This window comes from Neopelma chrysocephalum, unplaced genomic scaffold (genome assembly GCF_003984885.1).
Source record: "Neopelma chrysocephalum unplaced genomic scaffold, ASM398488v2 Primary Assembly neopelma1_45, whole genome shotgun sequence".
NCBI classification, from domain to species: domain Eukaryota; kingdom Metazoa; phylum Chordata; class Aves; order Passeriformes; family Pipridae; genus Neopelma; species Neopelma chrysocephalum.
Window position 1 is genome coordinate 20,412,892 of NW_020897704.1, and position 24,135 is coordinate 20,437,026.

At 44.8% G+C, this 24,135-nt stretch overlaps 1 protein-coding gene across 1 annotated transcript in view; it reads left to right on the forward strand.

Moving 5' to 3' along the window:
* Window positions 1–24,135, forward strand: part of ITIH5 (inter-alpha-trypsin inhibitor heavy chain family member 5) — a 44,935-nt gene extending 20,800 nt beyond the window's left edge. Inside the window, exons 8-14 of the mRNA XM_027679581.1 lie at window positions 13,644–13,815; window positions 16,276–16,585; window positions 18,886–19,439; window positions 19,810–19,875; window positions 20,930–21,046; window positions 22,316–22,693; window positions 23,716–24,135. Coding sequence (XP_027535382.1) covers window positions 13,644–13,815; window positions 16,276–16,585; window positions 18,886–19,439; window positions 19,810–19,875; window positions 20,930–21,046; window positions 22,316–22,693; window positions 23,716–24,014 — 1,896 coding nt within the window. The 3' untranslated portion in view covers window positions 24,015–24,135. The remainder of the gene's footprint in view (window positions 1–13,643; window positions 13,816–16,275; window positions 16,586–18,885; window positions 19,440–19,809; window positions 19,876–20,929; window positions 21,047–22,315; window positions 22,694–23,715) is intronic.

Below are 24,135 nucleotides of genomic sequence, written 5' to 3' on the forward strand. Positions count from 1 at the left end.
TTGCTGTCTTCAAATCACCTTGGCAAAACCCTTAGCAACGTACAACTCAATGGGTTCTGCTGAAAGAAAAGTGAATTTGTCCTATTTGAGAATGTGACTCTTTCTGCACAGATCTCAGATATTATTGCAGGGCACAGATCTGAACATGAGCCAACACACCAAGCTGAAGGGCTCATCACCAATGCTTAAAACTGACCTTTAATGTGGAGGGTTCAGACTGGTGCCTCAGTGTTTTTGTTTCTTCAGTTCTTTGAGTTGGACAGATGAAAAGAATCTCCAGTTTCATGAGTCAGGTAGTTGGCTTGGAAGGGCACCATGCCTGAGGGAATACACTATCTGTCTCTCAACACAGTATTATCACTGTAAAACAGAAGCAGAGATGAATTATTACTTCAATTCCATTCTGAATGGACAGATGTATCTCAGGGCTGCGCTCACCTTCAGAGGTTACTCCAGTTTCCATCTTGAGTATCTGTGCAGAAAAGGAGAAAAGTCCTTGTGGGGTTAATATTTTTTCCTTCAATTTGAAGATCTGCCCCACAGGCATGAGATAAGGAGAAGTTAGTGGTCTTCTCTCTGTTGGATGGTCACATTTTTATCTTCCTCTTTCTTGTATCACCTAATTGATGGCAGTGGAAAGTGACACTTTCCACACAGGTTGACTCCAATATGGGGCAGTTTCAGCTCCTTTGGACAGTGTGATGTTGTAACTCTACAAATTACTGAAGATCAAGGGTTTGTATTTTTATCTTGACCAGTTGAGGAGCTCTAATTGTCCATTAAGGTTCATAGAATCACAGAATGGTTTGGGTTGGAAGGGACCTTAAAGATCATCCAGTTCCAACCCTCTGCCGTGGGCAGGGACACCTTCCACTAGACCAGGTTGCTCAGAGCCCCATCCAGACTGTCTTGAGCACCTCCAGGTATGGGAGGTTCCTTGGTTGCCCCGCTGGAACATGGTGATATTTCTGGAAAGTGTGATTATTTGTGCACTTTGTTTGTTGGGTTTTTTTGGCCACCAACACTAGCACAAATGTCTTTGACAAACACAGACCACGGTCAATCTCTGACACTTCTCTGCCTTTGAACAGGACATTGAGGGTACATATGCCTTTCTGTCTCTGCTAAAAAAATACTATCTGTTTTCACTGGTGATCACAAATCTTAATTTAGAAAATGTGTCCCCTATTAAATCAAATTATCTCCACTGTGAGATAAAATGGAATATGGATTCTGTGGATCCTAATTATCTTCTGCAGTGACTGAAGTAGCAGAGAGTTGTTAAACATACCTGGTCTTCTGCTGAGCGAGGTCTTGAATCAAGATGCCTTTGAATCTGTACAAAGTCCCACGGACAGAGCCTGTCTCTTGGCTTTTTGTTATCCTTCTCCTGCAAAATGTCCACCTTACCTCTTGGAATAGACAGACACTTGCACAAATGCACCCAGTCCTTCATGCTGAAAGCAGTCAGTGATCCAGAGCTGAGCCAGGGAGATTAAGACTCCGAAGGGCTTTGGTGCTTTCCTGAGCAACACAAGTAGTGCCTTGGGTCAGCAGATTATCCTTGCACTATGAAAGCTTTTATTCTTCTCCTGAGCATATTAGTATTTCTTTTCATTACACCTACTAGAAACGACATGACCATTAACCCTTGAAGGTCTGCTTGGTAGCCTAGCCAGTTCCTAGTGCATGAATCTAAGGTGAGTTAGCTACAAAGAGGCTCCTCTTGAGCCAGAAGTGTCTATTCAGAACCTTTGTTGAGGATGTTCCCAACTTCTTGCCTGTTATCTCAGTATACACTTTTTATGGAGAACCAGTGGTACATTATGGTGCAGGAAGCGCTTACATTCCTCTGATTCCAACTGCTCCAAAAAATAGAACTTTATGGAGTTATGACCCAAATCATAAAAACCTCACACAGATTAATCAAGAAAAGACCAAAATGGAGGACTGGCTGAAAAATAAAGCTCTTTTGGTACTCTAGGAAAGCACAGTTAGTTACAGCCATGGTCTGTGTCTGCTCAGTGTTCTTTTTACCCTATTTTTGTTGTTATTAAGATGTTTATTAAATTACAGAAACATTCCCTGGTGGCAGGATACATCTGAGCAGAGGAAATGCCTTCTTTTTGTCTTTTCTCTTGGACTCTCACAGCTGTGGTGATCTATGGTGGTGTGTGGAGAGCTGGGAATTCCCATGGGACTGTCTTTCCTCATTTCTCTCTACTGAGTCACATGCAAGATCAGCTAAAAATACAGTCAGTAATTGTAACAACTGCTCCTTCAGGTCAGCTGTAGTGACTATGGCAAAGGACAGTTTTTAGGGTTGTATAAGCAAGGATAAGAAACTTCTGCTTGGCACCCTGTTCTGTAGTAATTGAGGAGATTTTGTACTCCTCAGTCACCTGCCTTCATGAAATAAATGGCAAAGTGACTCAAGTGTGGCCAGGATTTCAGGCATCCTGCAGTTCCCACAATCTAATTGTGAGTCATTTGTCTTTTCCTCTCCCAAGATTTTTCCTTTTCCAACGTGAATTTTTGCCTGTTTGTGCCATCCCTTTCTCCCTAAGATATCTCAGTGTTTGAAGCATCAGATGTCCAGACCCAGCTGCAAACACACACAGTGAGACTGGTTGATCAACTTGAATCAAATCATTGGAAGTGTTCAAAAAGCACGTGGATGTGGCACTTGGGGACATGGTTTAGTGGTGAACTTGGCAGTGCTGGATTAATGTTTGTACCTGATGATCTTAGAGGTTGTTTCCAACCTTAAGGGTTCTATAATTAAGACCCTTGAGGCATCCCACTCACATCACTGATATATCAGCTTTTAGGGGAAGATTTTTCTCCTCAGTTTCGCAGCCTCTGAACTCTGTTGATGTCCAGCAGACTCAGAGGTGTTGCAGCAGTCAAAGCCCACTGAGAATCTGGGCCCTTGTGACAGTCACCTTCTAGCACTGGCAGGGAATAAAGTTCAGGAAGAGAAAACTCCTGAGCATGATGATAAAAACATTCTTCAAGTGTTCAAGGCTTTGTACATCATAACAGCTGTCCCACTGTCAAGGAAAATACTGGTTTTATTCCCGTGAGCTTTGTTCCTTCATTTGCAAAGAGACAGCAAGCTCTGTGTGGAATAGTTGCTTTCAACAGCCAGGGGAGCCTGGGGAACAGGTTATATCTGCAGGGTTTACTGGGAAGCAAAATGATTTGCCCTTTAGGCAGTCTGCCCTTCTGATTTTATGGTAGATTTGGCCAGGTAGAAGAGGACATAGCATTTTTACATTGGTATAACCAGGAGAAAGAGGAGCCAGTTATAGCTTCACCACCTTGTGATTACCATGACTATGCCCAGCTTTACTAAATTTGGTGAAAAAGGACCTTTTTCACCTTCAATGCAGTATTATATAACCAGCATGTCCCGAGCTATGAATGTGTCCACAAGAGGATGGATTTGCAGGTATTTTGCAGGCATATAATAACACACAGTGGTTTCAACCATGGATTCATTTCACTTTACCTTTCCCACAGGCAATAAATGCCACACACTCAGTTGAGCAGTTGGCTACACTTCAATCCTGGCAACTTGTCAATGGTGCTGTGCCAGACTGTAATTTTCTCTGGGGTTAATTGCTCGGGGAGGAACTCAGCTGAAACTGGGACCTGCTGGGGATTTGCAAGTGCTTCACTTTATTTTCCTGTGTCCATCCAAGGGACACTGTACCTTGAGTCATCCACAGTGCCTGAGCCATTCTGAGTGCCCAGGTGTCTTAGAAACACATATCCCTAAACCTCTGTGTCTCAGCACACTGACCCCCCTTGAGTACTCTCAGGGTGGTGAGGGACACACAAGCACATGAACACTTGATGTGCTGGTTGCTGCAAAGCTGGCTGTTGACTATTAGCCCACATAATGACTGCTGCCCAGGAGAACTACCTTAAATCACCAGGGAACTTCGGAAAAAATGCTAATTTTAATTACAGCCTTTAGAGAGTTTAAAGCTACTGTGAAGAGGAAAGTTTTGTCAGCTTTTCCACTTCTGTTGGAGAGCAACAACCTGAGAGAATGCAAAATGTTTCCAGCACCAACTCCATGCAGCTGCTTTCTACTTAGGAATACACAACAGCAGCATTATATCAGTCCTCTCTGGAGATGTGAATATGGAATATAAGAACTACTACAGTAAATAAGACATCAGATCCATATAGACTTTAATTGCCCAAAATCCCAGAGAAGAGTAAGTACTTGTCATGCAGCGAAATAATCTGTCTGATCCTAAACTTATTAAATAATGACAGGGTCATACAGAGAAACCAGTAACCTTCAGAGCAAGATGCCCTTGGGTATTCAGGACAAGGAGCACCTGCTTCTGGTCTCAGGACTAACAGCCAACATGCCCCAGCTGATTTGCTCCTAGCTGAGGCAGTAAAAGCAGAGACAGAATTTCCCAGAAAGACCCCAGCCCACCTATAAATAGCAAGTCCTTTAACTGGGTTCAGAGTAAATAGGCTGTAAAAGGCAAGGGAAGTTAGAGTGGAAATGCTGCTGAGGCTTGAACTGGGAACCAGTGAAGCCACTGAGAGCTCTCCCAAAGGTTTCAATTGGACCTTTGCTGAGTTCATCAAAGGGTGAACTGAAAACAGATGCTGTGGAAGTGTCACACACAGCCAGGTGACAATCAGACAGGTAAGGGGCTAAATCAAGCTGGGAAGTCAGTCCATGGATGAGGATCATTGGCCAGGCAGAGCTGCAACAGCTAGAGACACCTACAGCACAGCTCTTGGTCAGACTCAGAGAGACTGAAGGCTCAGGCTGGAGCTTAAATGGGCAGGAGGGTGAATGGAGGCCCCAGGTGGGGCTGGGCAGAGCCATTAAAGACTGTTGGTATCCTCAAGGCTCTGGCAAATGCATAAAAGTCTGGGAAGTGAAAGATCTTTCTTTAGTAGTCCTCTCCAAGCTGGAATTAGGTTTTCTTTTTCCAGTTGCTGGTGCAACACCTGGAAGCCAGACCTGGCTGGTATTTTTGTTTTCATCATGAATCTGTTATTTGAATTTAGGTAGGTTATTTTCTTTGTCTGTGCTTGTCTCTTTGCAGAGTCTTGTCTCCTTAGCTGGCAAGCTCATGTCTGGACTTACAGCTGTACAAAGATCTCCCAAGTCTAAAAGACACCAGATCTTTGCCAAGACTTAAACTATTAGATTAGCACTGCTTGCAGCAACACTGCTATTTCGAAGCAAATACCCCTTCACCCCAAAGCAGGGTGTGTCCTACACATTGCTCATCTGGGACAATCTGCTTCTCACTGTGGAGAGCAGCTGAAGCTCAGAAGAGCTTGTGGGACCTTGTGTAGAAGCCTGCTGGAGTGAGGTCTTCCATGATATATTGCTGTATGAAGTCGTCAAACAGTGTTCAAGGCATTTCTGACTCTGAGGTCCACATGATGTAATTTGAGGTCCCCTAGGAATGAGGGATACAATACTGTGTCCTGAGGAGAGAGCTTTTGCTTGGATAGTTACCCCTGATGTAGTGACATCATCTCCAAAACATCTGCTCTCTTCTCTGCAGGGTTTTGGACAAAGAATTGGATTCTTCTCATGCCTGAGGCAGTGGCTTAGGATGGAAGTGGGCAGGGGAAGTGTTGGAGGCAGAGCTGTGCAGAAGGGAGTGGAGATGCTCAGGGGGTTTGGAAATGGGGAAAATTGGAAGGGGAGCAGATGTTGGAGGACTGTGGGAGTCCTGTTGCAGACCCACTGGCAAATTTGTTTTTTTAGAAGAACAGCTCAGTGCTCTTGCATTGTTTAATGTTAAACCTGAGCAAAAGTGCTGGGTCTTTGCTCCGAGCAACAAACCATCATCACCATCCCCCATTCACCAGAGGTCTTAGAATCCTAGAATGGTTTGATTGGAAGGGACCTTAAAGACTGTCTAATTTCAAACCCCCTGCCATGAGCAGGGACACCTTCCACTAGGCAAAGTTGCTCCAAGCCCCATCCACCTGGCCTTGAACACTTCCAGGGATGGGGCAGCCACAGCTTGTCTGGGCAACCTCACCACCCTCACAGGGAAGAATTTATTCCTTATGTCCAACCTAACCCTACCCTCTTTCAGTTTAAAACCCTTGTCCCATCACTAGGATGCTCTTGTAAAAGTAGGGGCTAGAAAGCTTCCAACCTGGCAGGCTTTTGGCTGCTGAGACACCCCCTCTGTGAAAGTGGATACGTGATGAGGAGTGGAGGGTAATCAATGTAAAGGGCACAGTGACCTGTGTCTCAGCTCATTTCCTGCTGTGTAACACAGCAGCCAGTGATTGCTGAAACTGAGGGGATGTGCTGTGGACAGGACAGCTCTTGGGCATGTCAGCTCTTCCCAGCACTGTGTTGGGACTGATTTGTGTGACAGAGAATGAAACTCCCCAGTTGCTGGAACAGTTTCCATGCCCTGGGACTAACTCCATCTTCTGAGGATGGGCAGAGGGAGAGATGTCAAGCTCTGCATTGAGGGCATGGGGCATTTTTCCCTTGGTGCTGACCTTCTTGCTGCCAGCTCCATGGAAATTTTTTGTCATGCTGATGGGGTGGGGGTTTGAGTGTCCGACTGGCATAATATGGGATCTGATTCCACTTAAAAGCACAGCACAAGACAAGAATGTGGCCTTCAGACACTGCTGTGTCAGGCTGGCTGTCTGCCTGGGCAGCCCCATTGTTTCCAGTGGGGTTATTTCAGTATAGCACTCTGGGACAGCCCTTAGGCTTTTCCCTTTGACTTATTTAGTGTACAGCAATGTTTACTGCTCCAACTGTAATCCGTACTGCACTGCTGATAGGACTTGAAGTAATGATGTTTTTTGCTGATTAGAACATACTTCATTAAATCTTTGTGTAGGCATTTATTTTATACTCTCAGTGCTGCAGTGAGACTGCAAAGACTGAGCATCTACTCTGCCCTCTGGGCTCATGATCTGAGAAATCAGATCAACTTTTGATCATCAGATCAGTTTTTCGTGTATTATCCTCACCCTGCTGTTGGGAGCTAGAGAAGTGAGTTACCCCAGCTGATCATACCCTTAAAGACACTTCTATGTTCCACTGAGCAGAAATTCAGTGCTTAAGTGTTCTGGACAAATGTGGAGCTGTTTTACTCAATGTTAAGTGGAAAATCTCTTCCAGAAAAGGCAATAGAAACATTGTTCTAAACGATGGAGTATTTCTTTTGCAGACTGGGAAACTACAAAGCAACTTTTTCTAAGGGCATATAGGGAATCAGCAATGTTCAGGTTATTAGCAAGGGGTCTGTGATGTTCAGGCATGAGAGACTGGGCCATGGACTGGAGACAGATCTTTATTGTCCAGAGCTCTACATTCAAGTTCTCTCCCATCACAGACCAGTTTCAGTGTAAAACAAAATGCTTGTTGTCCAGAATTGCGAAGGAGTTTTCCTTGGTTACGCTATTTGTGTCTTCCAGGGAGAAAGCACAAAGATACATTGACAGGGAGAGGGGTAGTTGCAGTTCCCTGAACTGCACAACCTTCCCTACAGAGGAAGAAAGGGCAAACTGTCCTCTCTGAGAGGGGAATGAGAGAAGGTAAAACAATCCAAGGACACACTTCTGCGTTACACCCCCTTTTGGGTACAAAAGTCCCTGTTGCTGGCAACTGACGTGTGACCTGCATCGTGTGGGCAGAAAGGAAAGTGGGACATAGAGGAAAGCAAAACTCACACAATGTGGCTTCAAACCTCAGCAGGAATGACACTGCTCAAACCTTTGCTCTCTCTGTACCTTGGCTGCTCCCTGTAACATGGCACTGGTGCTCCCACTGCCTTCCCCTTGGCTCTGGACCCAAACCAAATCTACAGCAATACCTAGTCTGACCATGGCAGCACCATTTCAGGTGTGACTGTGATGCCTGCCTTTCCTTAAGCCACAATACTACTCCCTCTGACATGCCAGGGGAAGATTTGATGAAATATGGCTGTTGTAGCTTAGATAAAAAACAGCTCTGGACCTCTGTCAGATGCCTGTGCATGTTCAGAAAGGGAAAGATATGAACCAAAACACAAAGGATCTTGAAGGGGAGGAAGGAGCTCTTCTGTTTTTTCTCCCTGTGCTTCCTTGCAGTGTTTTGCCAAGCAACATATTCACTTGTACTCTTCTCCTTCTTGCTGTAGGAGATCCTGTTTCTGAGCCCTTCCCTGCACTGTTGCACTCTCAGACAAGTAACTGGACAGATCTATGAATTCCTAATTCCCTTTGAGCTTACATCTTGTGCCTTAGCTCCTTTCTTGTCAAATATGGTCTCCCACAGAGGACCTGGAAGCACAAAGTAAAGGCTGCTGAAATTTGTCCTCTAGTTGTGGAATTGTTCAGCATACGGATGCAGAAGGTCCCAGGTCTGCTACCTGCAGGCTGTGCTCATGCATCTCTCTGAGTCGATGGGTACTGTTTTCCAAAGGCTATGGCTGGGAATGCTTTCCTCTCTGCTGGCCATGCTCTTCAGGCTGGCTGATCTCAAGCCCTCGTGGCTCCCTGGTGCTGGCTGAAGCTGGAAAGGGCTGTGCCACTGGTGCTGATGTCTTGCTGCCCAGCTGTTGCGAAGGCGGATGGATGAAGCACTCACAAGTGCTCCCAGGCAATGGAAAGTGTGAATATGTGGGCCTGGGATATGCATTTTAATGAGGTGTTTGAATCCTCCTCTTGCTTCGTAGCAGGGCCAATATCTGGCAGTGCCACAGCCTCTAACAACCACATATTGTCTCCCTTTGAGCTGCACAGCTTTCAGGGTATCCAGGCTTCACCCTCACCCTGCTCCCCAAACAAACAAGAGACTGTGAGAGAAATGTCACCAGGACTCGGATTCCTCCTAAAAGGTGCCCAGATGGTCTGACATCATCCCAGATGTCTCTGAGGCAGATCTTTGACTCAAGAAAGGGCTGAAGGCTCTCAGCTCTCCCATGGCAGAGTGTAACTTCCCATGCTTTCTGTTCAAGCAAAGTGAGGTCTATCAGAGCTAACTCCAAGGGCCAGGTACAAATGTGACAAATCACAGACAAACCAGAGTGTAGCTGAGGGAGTTCTGTTCTTCCTGCTCTTGCTGGGGGTTGTACAATCCCAAATCTTCTTGGCTGTGATGTGGGGCCCTTAGCAAGCCTGAACCAGAAAAGCAGCAGTTGTGTTCCATGTCCAGGTGTTGGTGTGGAGGTGACAACAAAGCCCAGTGTGGTGACTGGGAGCTGGCTTGTCTCTGACCTTGTAGGCTTGAGTAGGCACTGTTTGCACATCAGTTGTTTAGGTAGTGTGAGCTCATCTTCAGCTTCTCTTCATCCATGAAGCACAGACATGAACTGTGACCATCTCTTGTCCCCAGCTGGGGGACCAGTGTTGTTCTGCTCCAGATTTTGGGATGATATTTTGTAGCCCTGGAGGTGGTTGTTTCTCTCCCTAGGTCCCAGCTGAGCTGACAGCTCATTCGCCAGCATGATTTCTCAGCTCAAATGCAGCAGCAACTCAGTCTCCACCTCTCAGCTCAATTTCATCCGTGCTAATTTGAGGGAAACAGAGGAATCTTGCCCCATCAAGTCATCCTCTTTTAAATCCTTGTTTAAAACTTGACTCTGACTGCTACAGACCATTTATTTTTATTCAGCAGTTCTGTATTGTTACTTCTTGCCATCCTCTTTTTTAATCCTTGCTCCACCCTCCACCCAAATATGCCTGGGTATTATCTACCCAGGCAAACACATTTGGAGAAGTATTTCCCCTTGCACCACCTGGCACAAGGGCACTAGACCCCTAAACTTGTTTTCCTCAGCGTACTTGGGTCAGATCTGTGCCCAGCTTATCTCCAAAATGAACCAGGGTCATATGCACAGCCGTGGAGGAACAACCTGGCCCACAGCAGGGAAGAAATGGTTAATTTTCTGCCTCTTTGGCAGGATTTTTAGTTGGATGACTCACTGGGGCCAGAGGGGAGTGGAAGTGCAAGGACCCCATCGGCAGCAGAGCAGCTTGGGAATCCCACGGCAGCCTCAGCCCTTGCCTCCTCAGAGCCAGGAGAAATTCCAGCTGTGGCCTTACAAGGCCAGAACGAGAAACCTGCTGCCGTGTCCTGACTGAAGCTGCTGCCAGGGACACTCTGCACGAAGAGCTTTGCAAATCCTAGTCTGGAGTCTGGTGGAGGCAGGAGGAGAGGGCTGGACACTGCAATCAGTCATGGCTATGAACTTAAGGATTTCAAGCAGTGCACTTTTACCAAGATATTCTCCTTATTAAAAGTCAGTTTTGCCTGCCAGCTCCTGAATCATATCCAGCACTCCCGAGGGAAGTCACGTCTCTCTCATAAACCATCTGTGGGTGAGCAATACTGGTAGCAAAGTGTGTTGTTGCCACCCTGTGAGGACTGCAGTCTTTAGGATATACCTGGGAGTCCTTACGGGCTGGGAGGAGAGATGGAAACAGGAGGAGCCAGGGAATTCAAAGCAGTCTGAGACAGCTGGAGAGCCAGTTCTGCTCCTTTTGGGTCCAGTGAGCAATATAATGCCCAGGAGTGTGCACGATTAGGTCTTGAGGTGAGTCCCACCTTCTCTGTGTTGAGCCACTCAGGCTCTTGGAGGCAATGCTGGGAGACCGACACTTCCAGACAGTGACTCAGCCCATCCTAAAACCTGTCCAAAACAGATGGGATGGATTGTTCTCTGGAGGTGAATTCCCCTGCCTACAGCAGGATTAGATGTGATGCCTAGCTTTCTGATGGCTGAGTTGGAAAAGCTGAATCCCACCCTTTATTTTTACTGGGGATGAGGTAAAAACTACAGAAGAATGAACCATATGGCCTCCCTCACTCTGTTTGCTTTGGACCAAAACCATTTGTGCACACACACACTTGTACATATGTTTGTGTGTATATTACATAAATTTAAGGATTTTTTTATTGAAGTTGCTGAGGCAAGCACAGGATAGAGATGCCAGAATCCAGGCTGTCAGTGCATGTCCATTGAAATATGACAGAAGTTTTTCCAGGGAAAAACTGACACAAACTCTGTGGAGATGATTTAACTGTGACAAAAATGAGACAAAAAGGAAAGAGAGAATGAAAGAAGGGGAGAGAGAGATGGTCCCAGCCCCACATTTGGCCCCTGTATGAGGGTGTGTGGAAGTGCTGGGGTTTCTAGGAATGTCTGCTACAGTTCCCTCCTGATCCTGTTTGCAATTCTAGCTTGGATGCTGTATACATCAAACTACGCTGCTGCTTTGTGTTGTTTCACCATTTCTTTTCATTTTCTTTTTGGCTGAACACAGGCAAGCATGTCAAAAGGAATTTGTGAGCACCAGGGAAGTGAGATGCAGCCTCTCTGCAAGTAGGCCAAAGCAAGATTATTTTTCTTCTTGCCTTGTTCTCATAAACAGCAGAGCTTTTTGGGCTCAATAAATCCCTTTGAGAAAAGTGCAATTTGACAGAATTGCAAAAAAACCAGAAAAGAGGGTTTTTGTAATGGGAAAGGTCAAGCAGTGTTAATTAGAATCAGAGCTGTAATATAGATAATGAGATTTGGGGAGTTTTCCTCTAAATCATTGCTTCCAGGCACCTCTGATTCTCTCCTTTGCCTCCCTTGGTGGGAGAAGAGGGAGGGTGTTGTGGTCTCGTTGTTCCTTGCTTTAACACCCTGCCCCAAATTTCCTTCAGCAGAAGTTGGCATGGAGGCCTGATCACACTCACACAGGATAGAAGGTTCTCCATTTTCATCTTCTGCTTTAATCCATTTTTTGAGGGACAAATGCATGGCCTAAACTCATTATCATGGAATAAATCCAAGAGTCCTTTCCTCCACTGTGTGATTGCTGCTTTGCCTTTCTGCGCACGTATGAGGTGGTTTGGCTGACTGCATTGAGAGCTGGAAACCCCAAGTTTTGGAAAGCCCTCAATTTTTGACCTTGACACAGTTACTAAAGTAATCTGTGCCTTGATTTTTCTCTTTGTGAAATGAGACTGTGAATGTTTGAGGGTCCCTCTGAAAGGTGATGTCGTGTATTATCCAATGCATTTTTACAACACAAAGGCTGTTGTAAGAGAGGAGGTGAGAGGGCATAAAACTTTCCCTTCTTTTTCAAATAACTGCTATTTAGCCCATCTTAGCCACCTCTCTATGGATTGTTAGATTGGAGACAGCGCTCATGTTTGGGGCAGGTATTCATCTTTGTGAAGGTTTGTTTGCTGCACCTCATGATGTGAATCTAGTGGGCTTCTCTCCTTCTCTTTGAAAGAGCCACTTCCACCAGCATTTACTTCAATATCCTGATCTGTGAAAAGGCAGTGGGACGTGGAGGGATGTTCCAGCTAAGCAAATAGAGGGATGAATCCTTAGATCCCTATGGAGGAAAATGGTTTGTACGGAGGACAGAAACAGACAGGGAGGGACTCCAGACCTGGCTCCAGAATTTTTGAAGCTATGGGAAATATTCCCCTTAACTTCAGAGGGACTGGAAGCCAAGTCACCAGCTGTGAGGATTAGGTTTGTTTGCAGTTGCATCATTGCATCATCATCTTCCATGCAGAATCCAGAGGGATGCTGATGACACAGCCTGGTCAGGCCTTTGAGTTCCTTTCCAAACTGTCTTTACATAGAAACATCAGGCCTACAAATATGTGATTTCCAGTACTGCTGATTAGTTTTCTATTTTTTCTGGACAAGCCCTTCACATATTTTCCTGACAGGCAGGAGAGAAAACTTTAAATGCTGGTGAGCCCACCATATTATTTCCTGCAGAGCTTTCCTTGGAATTCAAAAGGCTTAATGGTGGCCAAGAAGGGGCTGAGCCAAGAATCTGCTGATCCCTCTACTTAGAGATATTGCCTCATATTCCTCCCATGTGTTTTGCATCCAAATATAGGGTATGTTTGCATGGTCAGAGGCTGCTTTTGGGCATCTTCTCTCAGTCTTACTAAGCTGAGGTCTGTCTCCATGTGAACACAGCTGCATGGCTGCTGAATCAAGGCTGGTCAAACTGGGGAGAACTGGACACCTCTGCACTTTTCCTCTTGGCTTAGGTAGAATCTGCAATGCCTAGTCAGGGCTTCTTTTTCTATCTAATTCATCTGAATATATTACCTTAAACATTTATTACTTGCTGAAACTATTCATTAGAGTACATATATAGCGATCAGTACCCTAATTATGAACAGAGCATGTGCATCCTTGACATATTTTGAGATATTTCAACTTATAAGCAACCTGTTTTAACTTAATGCCACTTGCAGCTTACTGCAAGTCCAGAGGGCTTTAGAAAAGCTCTAATGAGTTTTTGTTATTAGTCATTATTAGTCACTATCCCTTAACACAGAATGTGGTTCTCCCAGTCACTGGGAGCTTTTATCCTGATTGTCATGCGTGATTTTAAAGCTTAGTTAGGTCTAGATGTGCGTCACAGCTTTGCAAGACCTTTTGGGCAAGTGTTGTTCTTTCATCTCATATTGGCCTAGCATCTGGCACCACAGATATCAGGCCTTGAGACAGGGAAGGACATCCCAATTTCCTTCACCATTCGACTGGCAGTGTAGAAATATCTGTAAGTTCAGTAAACGTCTTGAAATTCAATTCTTGCCCACTAAAACACTGACAGTTGTGTCTACTGGTCTCTTTTCCTTCTCTTTCTAGACCAAAGAAGCTCTCTTCACAATCCTCCAGGACCTCAGGCCTGAAGACCACTTCAACATCATTGGCTTTTCCAACCGGATAAAGGTGTGGCAGCAGGACCGGCTGGTGCCGGTTACTCCAAACAACATCAGAGATGCCAAAAAGTACATTCATAACATGTCACCTACTGGAGGTAAGATCCAGATAGGAACAGGATTAATGTTGTCATCCAATTAACTACAAGAGAACAGAGAGTGGTCAGTGTAGTCCTGTAGCATGGAGCAATAAACAGACATTGGGATTTAGGTCATAGGACAAGGGGGCCCCTTCTGCACCTCCACTCAGGGTTATGTGACAGAGGTTATGTGCTCTTTATTAATGCACATGATGGGAAGGTTTCCTCAGATCCTGCCACTGCAGGGGTGTGGGACTAAATGACCTTCCAACCCAAATTATCCTATGATTCTATATACTTACTAAAGCCAAGTGGACTCCATTCTCTTTTTTATCTGATGAGACCCTTGAAGTGGGAAAGCTTCCAAGGTTATCTCTTGAGGACACAGGAAAAAAAAAACATCCCAGTGAAGGATACACAGGGCCAGTACTTGTGCAGTTTCTGAAAGCCTGTGTAAAATCAGGCACATGGTTTCGTCTGGGCTGGAAACTCCAGGGACAGAGTACCCGGCAGGGACTGTGGAATTGCCTTCTGCAATACTTAGTGTCTCACCTAGTACTGTCCTCTTATCTCTACCAAGGAGCAGCCAAAATGACGTTTAAGAGTTTCTTGTCCCATTTTGCTTGTGTCTTGTTGCCGTGAGGGAAGAGGAGAAGACCCCAGAACAGTGGCAGAGTGCAGGCATGATTTTTGATTTGACTCAGAGGTCTCCTGCGAGGCTATGGACAGTAGCATAAAAAAACTCTAATGAGGCTTGTAATCAAACAACCCTTCCTCGTGCCAGCAGTCCCACCTGGAGGTCTGGAGGTCAGGCAGGGCCTTCTCATGGCTGACCCTGAGCAGTGACCACTCCTAGCAAAGGAAACCCTCTGATGGAAAAACGTGGCAAACAGGATGGTTGGCCGTGCTGTTTGTGTTGTGAGAGGAAGAGTTTAGGAAGCGGTCAAGGGACCTGCCCAGTTAAACAATTACCAAGAGTGGGACTAAACTCAGAGAACAAAGCCTTTTACTCCTGAAGTGCCAAAAGAGCTGTGCAGGAACCAGCTGAGTTTGCCCACGAACCTGCCAGAGAACAAAAGTAAAGGGAAATGATTAACTCTGGTTCAACAGGAAGGTGCAGTGATTCTCCACCACGGGCCAATGGTACTTTAGTTTTGTCTAACTCTGCATTTTCCCTATAAAGGTGCTGTTGCTCGAGTATCTCCCAGTGAACATGAACACACTCAGGCTCATGGATCACACACAATGAATGTGGTGTAGTTATACTCTTGTGTCATACTCATACACCAGAGAAATGGGGGGGAAAATACTGCTTCTAAATACCTGATCATGTGGCAAAAGGCAGTTTTCAGTGCTCAATAGCTCTGTGATATAACTGAGTTTGAAATTACACACTCTGCTACATGGAATGGTTTTGGTTTGGGGAAAAAATTCTTTCTGAAATTCTGGATCTGGATGGGGACTGAGAGAGTGTTAGGATACTCAGGTGCAGGTTTTTGGTTCAAAACCATTTTGCAAAAGACACAGTCAGGATTTTGAGGACTTTTCAGAAGTCTTTGCCCCTTTCCCATTTTTGTAGTCACTGGGGCTGTGCACACTAAGTTTCCAGGTGTGTCTTGCATGGTCAGACCTGCTGGCATATCCTTGCTAATAACCTTTCTAGATCTCCCCTTCTGGACTCCCAGGAGTCCACTGTTTTTTGGCTTTTAACCCATTTCACCTGCAAAGCTTCCACAATCAATCCCTTTGTGCTTTGACTCGCACAAGAAATACATGGAGCAAAGGGATACTGTACTCGTTTTTCCTGCTTTTTTTTGAACACACAGTAGGCTTGGATCATTTTTGTGGCTATTCTTCTAATATATATCTGTTCCCTCATTTACTTTCTGTTTTGTCCCTCCCTCCCTACTTCAGGCAATTCTATTCTTCGCTAGCCAGTTGTTTTGTGCAAACACACTCCTCAGCTGACCAAGCCATTTCTCTTTCCTTTAAACTTTGTATCCCCTGGGGTGCGAAGAACAAACCCAACCACTTGTTTTCCCCTTTGAAGGCGTCTTCCCTGTCTCCAAATATTGTGCCCTTCAGACAAAGCAAGCAGAACTTGTTTTCCGAACTCAAATGTCATCTGGGAGAATCCCATAATTAAGTTTAACCAATTTGTTTGTACCAGCCAGGCAGGGGATGTGCTGTGACTCTGTTTACCAAGGCTGGTTTCTGTACATTGAGCATTCAAGGATACAGTGATTTCACATGATGAACTGAAATTCATATTTCAATTCATAAGACCATAAACAGCTGTTCCAAACTGGTGCTCAGTAACAGAGCTGAGCTGAATTAAAGGGGTAGTGCAACCTCATGTAGAGAAGAGAAACATCCTGATGTACAGAGATGCTGTCACCACAATAAAGGGAGCTTAGGGAAATTATTCTCACCACTCTTAGAAGGAGAAATGACCTAATAATTTTGTTGCCTTCCTAGGGACTAATATTAACGGAGCTCTCCAGACTGGTGCAAAGCTGCTCAATGACTACATTGCTCAGAACGACATCGATGCCAGGAGTGTCTCTCTGATCATCTTCCTCACTGATGGGAGGCCAACTGTTGGGGAAACACAGTCATCCAAAATCCTCAGCAACACCAAGGACGCCGTCCGTGATAAATTCTGCCTCTTCACCATCGGCATTGGCAACGACGTGGACCACAAGCTGCTGGAGAGGATGGCACTGGAGAACTGCGGCATGACGAGGCTTTTCCAGGAGGATGAGGATGCAGCCAGTCACCTCAAAGGGTTCGTTATGCTCTCTCTGAGCTTATATCTGCATTAGGTCCTCTTGCAAGGGTTTTGGGATGGAAAATCCCCTTAGGAGACATAGCAAGAAATGAGAGTTTCCCTCAGCCTCAGCTCTGTTAGGGAGAGGCTGATTATGCTCAGATACTGAGGATGCCTACTGAGAAATTGTCTCCTTCCTAGCACATCCCCTCAGTTGTACCGAAGCTTCCCAGCCCCTGAGAACAAGACATTTGTTTCTTTAATTCAGACCATTGTTTTGGGTAAACCTGGAGAGATGAGAGGCATGAAGGCAAATTCTCCACAGGTTGAAGGAAAGGTTGCATTGCTCACTTCAAATTGACAACACTTCACAGCATGAAGTGGATGAGGAATGAAAATCCCAACTTGGGGCAGAAATTATTTCTTTATTATTTGAAAATTATAACCTTTTGACTGAACTCCAAAATATTCGACTTTGAACAACACATGAAGGTCATTCCTGGGATGATCAGAAAGTCACTTAATTCCCTCATTCTTTATGACCCAACTCCTCATAAGTTTCCTGTAATCCTCATTATCCAGTAGGACCAGAGATCGTGCTCCTCTTCTGTGATCAGGGAGCTGTAGTCCAAGGGGAGACCCCTGTGAGGATCAGCAAAAAGATACCTGAACCACAGCTCTGACTAAAATGTCAGGCAGTGTGTCAGCATTTCCAAACAAAAATGTTTGGCTTTCACTCCCAAACTGTTAGTGTTTTGAACCTCAGAAACCAAACCCAGACACTGAGTAGAGACCTCTGTCTTATCTCGTGCCTAATTCATCTGGAGCAATGAGACCACACAGTTTCCACTAGAGCTTTGCTTTCTCTGGTGGTTATGAGTGGACAAGGGTTCGTTTTAAATCAAATTTTGTAGATCCATCTGCCACTCCACCCATGTGATTTGCTCCTCAGAACATGTATTTTGGATAGCAAGTGGCATTCCCTGGCGAATAAAGGAGTTTCTGATTGATTGGGCTGCGGTAACCCAGCATAGATGGTACTTGTTCAAACACTTCTATCTGATAAACAGCTCACTGTTTATTAAGCTCAGTGATGGCAAACCCATTTGGCATCAGGTGCCAAATTTATACAGAAAAGCACAGTCACTGCTGGAGGCCAATTCAAACCTCTGTTGGAGGGAAAACCTCCATGGGTGCCAATGTAATTTCTGATTTTTGTGGCCAGTGAATTGTATTTTTATACAGATACTTCCTTGAATTTTACTGTGAGACAGTTCGTATCTCTCCACCATTTGTTATAACCCGGAAGATACTTCTCAGAGAGTTCTCAGGTTTAATTCACTTGTGTTTTTAAATCTGCGAGGTCTCTGCATGAAAGACACTGAGTTCTCAGACAGACTTTAAAACAAAGTCAAGCAATTCAGGCTCTGGGTTCCCTTGGAGAGAGAATAAAGCACAAAGTGTGACTTTAGCTTCCAGGCAATCTGTTTAACCAGATGTGTAAAATAAATGCAGCTTGAACTAAAAAAAGGGCCGAGGCCAATTCTTTGTTTATTTACCAAATTAAACTCAAATGACTTGCCAAGAGATGAGCAGTCTGGTGCTTAAATGGGAAATATGGCATTAGTGCAGTCTTCCAGAGATACAGAAGCTTTGGTTTGGATTCTCTCCAGCTTTGGGGGACTTAACATTTTGGTCTTACAGTTTCTGGCTCTGCCACACCAAACATAATATCACTAAAAAATTGTGGGTAACAGCATCTCTACAAAGTGCATTTTTTAATAACTGGGGTGCTTTCTGTGAGCCTCAGAGGCCAAGAATTACTTTCAATGGGCAAGTCTTCTTAAGCAAACTGAAGTGGTCACAAATACCTCTTTACAGAGATCTGGAATCATAGTGGAAGGGAGGTGACTGCCAGGCCATGCTGAGATCCTTCTGAGCATACTTAGGAGACTCTGTTTAGATGCCTAAGGAACACTGAAAACTAAAATGAGGCGGAGAATAATTTTGGTTGAAAGGAACCTCTGGATATCCTGTAATCCAACCTCCTGCTCAGAGAAGAGCTAACCTCAAATTTAGGTGAGGTTTCTCAGGGCTTTGTCCACTCAAAGATTTTTGAAAATCTCTAAGGGTGGAGACTCCCCTGTTTCTCTGGGCCCAGTTACAGTGGATGTGGTAGTTAAATTTTGTGTCTGGTAGCTCTAACTGCCCCTGAGTGTCTTAGTAGATAACCTAACTGCATCCTTGGCCTTATACAGGAGGGTGTTTATACACTTGGATGAACGGTACTGACAGTGAGAAATGTGTCTTGGTTTAAGGTTCTATGATGAAATAGGAACACCCCTCCTCTCTGACATCCGTGTTGATTACCCTGAGGATGATGTGGAGCAGGTCACCCAAAACTTCTTTCCCAACTACTTCAATGGCTCTGAGATTATAATCGCCGGCAAACTCATCAACCGCACCTCAGACAAGCTCCACGTGGAGGTGACTGCCAGCAACTCCAAGAAGTACATCCTCCTCAAAACAGACGTGGCTATTGACCTGCCAAGCAGGAATGACATCAGAGGTGTCCCCGGCCTGGAAGATGGCAAAGGTGACAAAAATTACATCGAGAGGGCGTGGAGTTACCTCACCATCAAGGAATTGCTTAACTCCCGGTTGAAGAGTGATGACAGCCAGGAAAAAGACCATTTGATGGAGAAAGCCAAGTCCATGGCCCTGGCTTACAATTTTGTTACTCCCTTCACCGTGCTGAAGATGAGAGAGGCTGGGCTCCATTCAGAACCACCTCAGGAGGAGTTTATCAGGCCTTCTACTGATGGAATCAGGGAGAAGCTGCAGAGCTTGCAGGGACACAGAGCACCGCCAGGTACGAGAGAAAAATACCCTTGTGCTGGTAAGAAATCTTTTTGCATAGGTGATGTCTCATGGCTGACTTTGGCACAGGGATGATCCTCACCAATGAACTGAGGGGTAAAGCTGAGATTTTCATATCAGTTTTGCTAATTGTGAGCTGGGTAAACATAAGTAAACCTTTTAGGCACCTGACTCACCCCCTTGAAGCACTTGCTGCTCTAGAAACTGTTGAAGAAAAATTGGTGTTCTAAATGAAGCTTAAAGTACGTGCAGGAATATGCCCCATGATGCCCCTGATTTAATATTTTGAAAACACTTTTATACTATGATTCTTTCTGCTGCTGAAAAAATAATCATAACAGCTTTCCTTCCCCCACTTCTAGGTATACGCAGAGAGCAAGATAAACAAGTACAAGATAAACAAAGAATTAAAATTTCCAAAACTTCAGGTCAGTGCTTGTTTCCACGCCTTTAATAATGCAAAATAATAGTGGTTGACTTATGGAAACCTAAGATGCATGTCACTGTAGTATAACCATCCCAAGGAACAGCCAAAATCCTGTTTGCTAGACCAACAGGGTAGGGAGGAAAACGAAAACAAAAACAAAATACAGAGAGGATCAGTAATACAGAGAGTGAGCCAACATAGCAAGGCAGATGATCTCCAGCAATTGATCCTCATGTCTGAGACTTCTGTAGATTAGGGGAGAACAGGAAATGCATTCTCTTGTACCAGATCTAGTAAAAAACATTTTATAAAGTAATGTTGCTGAGACATAAAAAATGTTGCTAAAGGGGAAAAAAAAGAATATTCTATAGTAAATTACTATTTTTCTCTTGGTTCTGCACCTCTACTTTACATCCTTTTCATACATTAAACATTAAAGAAGTCCAGATCAAGAATTTTTACTTGAATTTCACTTGAAAAGGTCAAATTTAGTTTAAAAAATAAGCTTTTTGTCTTGCTTTATTAATGACACCTATATGGTAGTTGATGAGGGGTGAAGGATTATTGAAAAATTAAGATTGTGGGATCAATATCTGCTGTTGACTGCTCTAATCTGATATTGAGGACTAGGAGTGTTCAGTGTGAGGTGCACCCATCAGTCTTTGGTTAGAAAATTTTCATGCTGTGGGGGATGTAGCCTGCCAAGAAAATATAGAGAAGAGGAGTTTAAAACACCTGCATGATAACTCCCATAAATCACTGAAATTATGTTCCAGGAAGAAAGTATCCTGATTTTCATCCAGATTGTTTTGGGGGTTTGAGTTTTCATTTAAAAACCAACCTCTTCTGTGAGAAACAAAAACAAAACAATCTTTGGGAATAACAAAGCAAAACTTGGCATTTCCTGGCAAACTCCATCTGACCCTCTAAAAACAACAAACAAGGAGGTCTTGGAAAAAAACAGGGACAAACATACTTGAAAAAGCAGTCTTGCTACAGTCTTGGATGTTGCAGTTTTGTGTAAGCCTCTCACATTTTTTCCATGTCTTTCTCAGCGGATGGAGACCCTCACTTTGTCATTGACTTTCCCTCCAGCAAGTTCTCTGTCTGCTTCAATATCGATGGAGAACCAGGGGACATTCTCCGGCTGGTCTCTGATCACAAGGAATCTGGTGAGCAGCCAAGTCCAGCAGATGCTTGTGGGGGAAAACTGAAGTGCAAGCCCAGCTCTCCAGCAGTAAGACTGAGCACCAAGGTGCTTCACAGGCAAGAAAGGGACAGGAAATCAGGAAAAGTTTCTTTGATGGTGCAACTTCATAAATCCTCTAGTTACAAAGTCACAAGTCCAAAAGACTTGGATTCACCAAAATTGCTCTGTTACTGAAAGTTTGCTCTGTACAGTACTGCTTGGTGTAGGATAGAGCAAAGTACCTAAACAGGCTCACCAAGCACCGAGGCTGCTTCAGTAAAGAAATGACCAAACTGGTTACTGAGTCATGACAGCCTTGAGAAAACCCACATGATTCAGGATCTGCTTTGCCCAAGCCAGTCTGATCCTCAGGGGCCCAAACTGTGGTCTGATCCGATCTGGAATTCTAAGCAGGGCAGCTAATAATCAGATTATGTCCTGAGCAGGGCAACAGTTGGGAGAAAGGGGTGTCAAAACCAGAGACAGTTCACAGACTGGTTTTACAGAACACCACAACAAAGTTATAAGAATTCTGTTCTGCGTGGCAGTGGTCTAACCTCCATATTTCCGTGTCCATGCCTGCCTTAGTGAGCAAGATCCAGTTCTTGGCAATGTTTCCCTTCATCTTCTTTCACAGATGGTTTATGCTACTGCTTGAATGATTCTGTGGCTCAAATGCAGAATGAACTTGAGGAAAACAGACCCTGTAGCACTTGCAAGTTGAGTCTTTGAGGACAGAAACGAGCAATAAGGGGATGTGGAGATATCTCAGTGTTGATGGGTTGGGTCTGGTTTGGGTTAGCAACAAGCCTCCTCCTTTATTGTTGCTGTCCAGTAGCTGTTCAGAGGCCTGTGGGAAGTGAGACACTATCTGATGGACAGCAAATCAAAAAAATCATGGTTGGGAATCTTCCTGTGGACATCAAGGCTTTATTTGACTCTGTGGCATCTGCACCTTGTATTGCTCAAGAGTGGCTCTTCTGGTAGCACTGTGTACGCTGTGTTAGGATTGATGGGCCTGGGGGCACCTGTCTCCAGGGAAGGCCAGTATTTCTGAGCTTGGCTAAATTTATGTGCTCTGCATGTGGCAATAATTTTATAACAGACTGGTTATGCTCTTCTGAATGCTGGTAAATGAAATAACTGAGCACGAGGTGGTGAATCTGCATGTTCTTGGTCGCAAGGCTTTTGTTTTTGAGACATCAGACCTATTTTGGTTCCAGCTTTCATTTATTGATTATTTTCCTGCAAGGTGTCACCGTGAATGGGCAACTGATTGGAGCTCCTGCACCACCCAACGGCCACAAGAAGCATCGGACTTACTTCAGCACCATCACCATCCTCAGCAACAAGCCAGAGAGGTCCTACCTGGAGATCACACCCAGAAGGATCATCCTGGATGACGGGGAAAGGCTCGTCCTGTCCTGTGGTCGGAGTGCCATTGTGAGAAGCAGGAGCCTCGAGGTGTCCATCTCTGCCAACTCCAACGTCACCGTGACGATACGAGACACCATCAGCTTCGTCATCCTCATCCACCGCTACAAGAAGCCGGCCCCGTATCAGAGGAACCACCTGGGGTTCTACATCTCCAACAGCAAAGGCCTCTCTTCTGACTCCCACGGGCTACTGGGTAGGTAACAGGTTCTCAGGTTCAGAGCTGTAAACCAGACAAAAATGGTCCTTCCAAAGAGAGACAGAGGGTAAGGAACAAGGTGAACAAGGTGGGGATTAAGTTCCCAGGTGAGACTTTTACATCCACTCTCAAACAGCTTCTCTATTTTAATATCCCCAGCTCCTCTCCCATCTTTTCCTGTATGATCCATCTCCCACTATCCCAGCTTATATGGCTGTGCCTGTTTTTTACTTTTCCACTCTTTTTATGATTGTTTGACACAGCTGCTCTTAGAACACACATGCTTGATGCTCCCAATACAGAGACAGAAACCAAATATTCCAGAACAACCTCTTGTGACCCTTCTCTTTCAAACATTAGGGAAACAAGAGCCATCCCTACATTTTGAAGGAACTAGGCTTTAGGTAGGCTCAGAGAATGACCAGATGGGTTGGTTCTTTCAGCCAACAAGATGTATTGATGTTTATGGTCATGTACAGGCACAGAACTCCAAGACTGATGCCACAGTTTCTTGTGCCTCTCAGGTCCCCCCAAGTTAAGCCGGAGATGATCCCTCAGGAGCGAGGTTTTGGATTCAGACCACTTTCATGCACAAACCTCTAAATCCACACTCTTGTTTGGCCTAAAAGAGCTTGCCCCCGAGAAGGCAAGGGAAGAGAAGTTGGAGCTTCAGGCCTAGATATCCCTGCTTGCTGATGGGCACTGCGTGGGTTATTAACCTCTAGTAACCACGTCCCACAGAAGGGAACTTACTACTGGCAGCTAAAAAAACTCTTTAGCTCAGGCAATGTATCTTGACCAGTGGAAAAAAAAAAAACCAGGGTTTTACTCTAACCTGTACGTTTGTGGGATTTAGAAAAGAATCACAGGAACTAGATTCATCCTGCTGTTGCAGAGATGCCCTCTAGAACCCCATTCGCTGAGAATCCTCAAACACAGACTACTGAAAAAACAAACCACGAAACCACAACAGGCACAAATCAGCCAGTCATGGACTCTTATTTTATCTTGCCTTGCAGGTCAGTTCTTGAACCACGAAGTTAAACTTCTTCAGGAATCTCTAAACACAAGTCATCAGCAGGTTGGTCAGAATCACACTGAAGCGTTAAAGCCAAACCCTACAAATACCCTGAAGGTGAAGGGACGGCTCATTCCTGTGGTGTGGAAGCAGAGGAGGATCTACAATGGCCAGCAGGAGGTTGAATGCTGGTTTGCCAAAAACAATGCAGACAAACTGATTGATGGGAGCTATAAGGACTATTTGGCTTCTCACCCTTTCGACACAGGGACCAGCTTTGGGACAATTAACAGCCTTTAAGACCAGTCCTAACAATGCATTGCAGCAGGATGTGTGACAGCAGGTCCCTTCTGAAGCCTCTACTAATGAATATTTCTTTACTTTTTGGTGCCAAAGAAACTAAGGACTTTGCCCTTGGAAA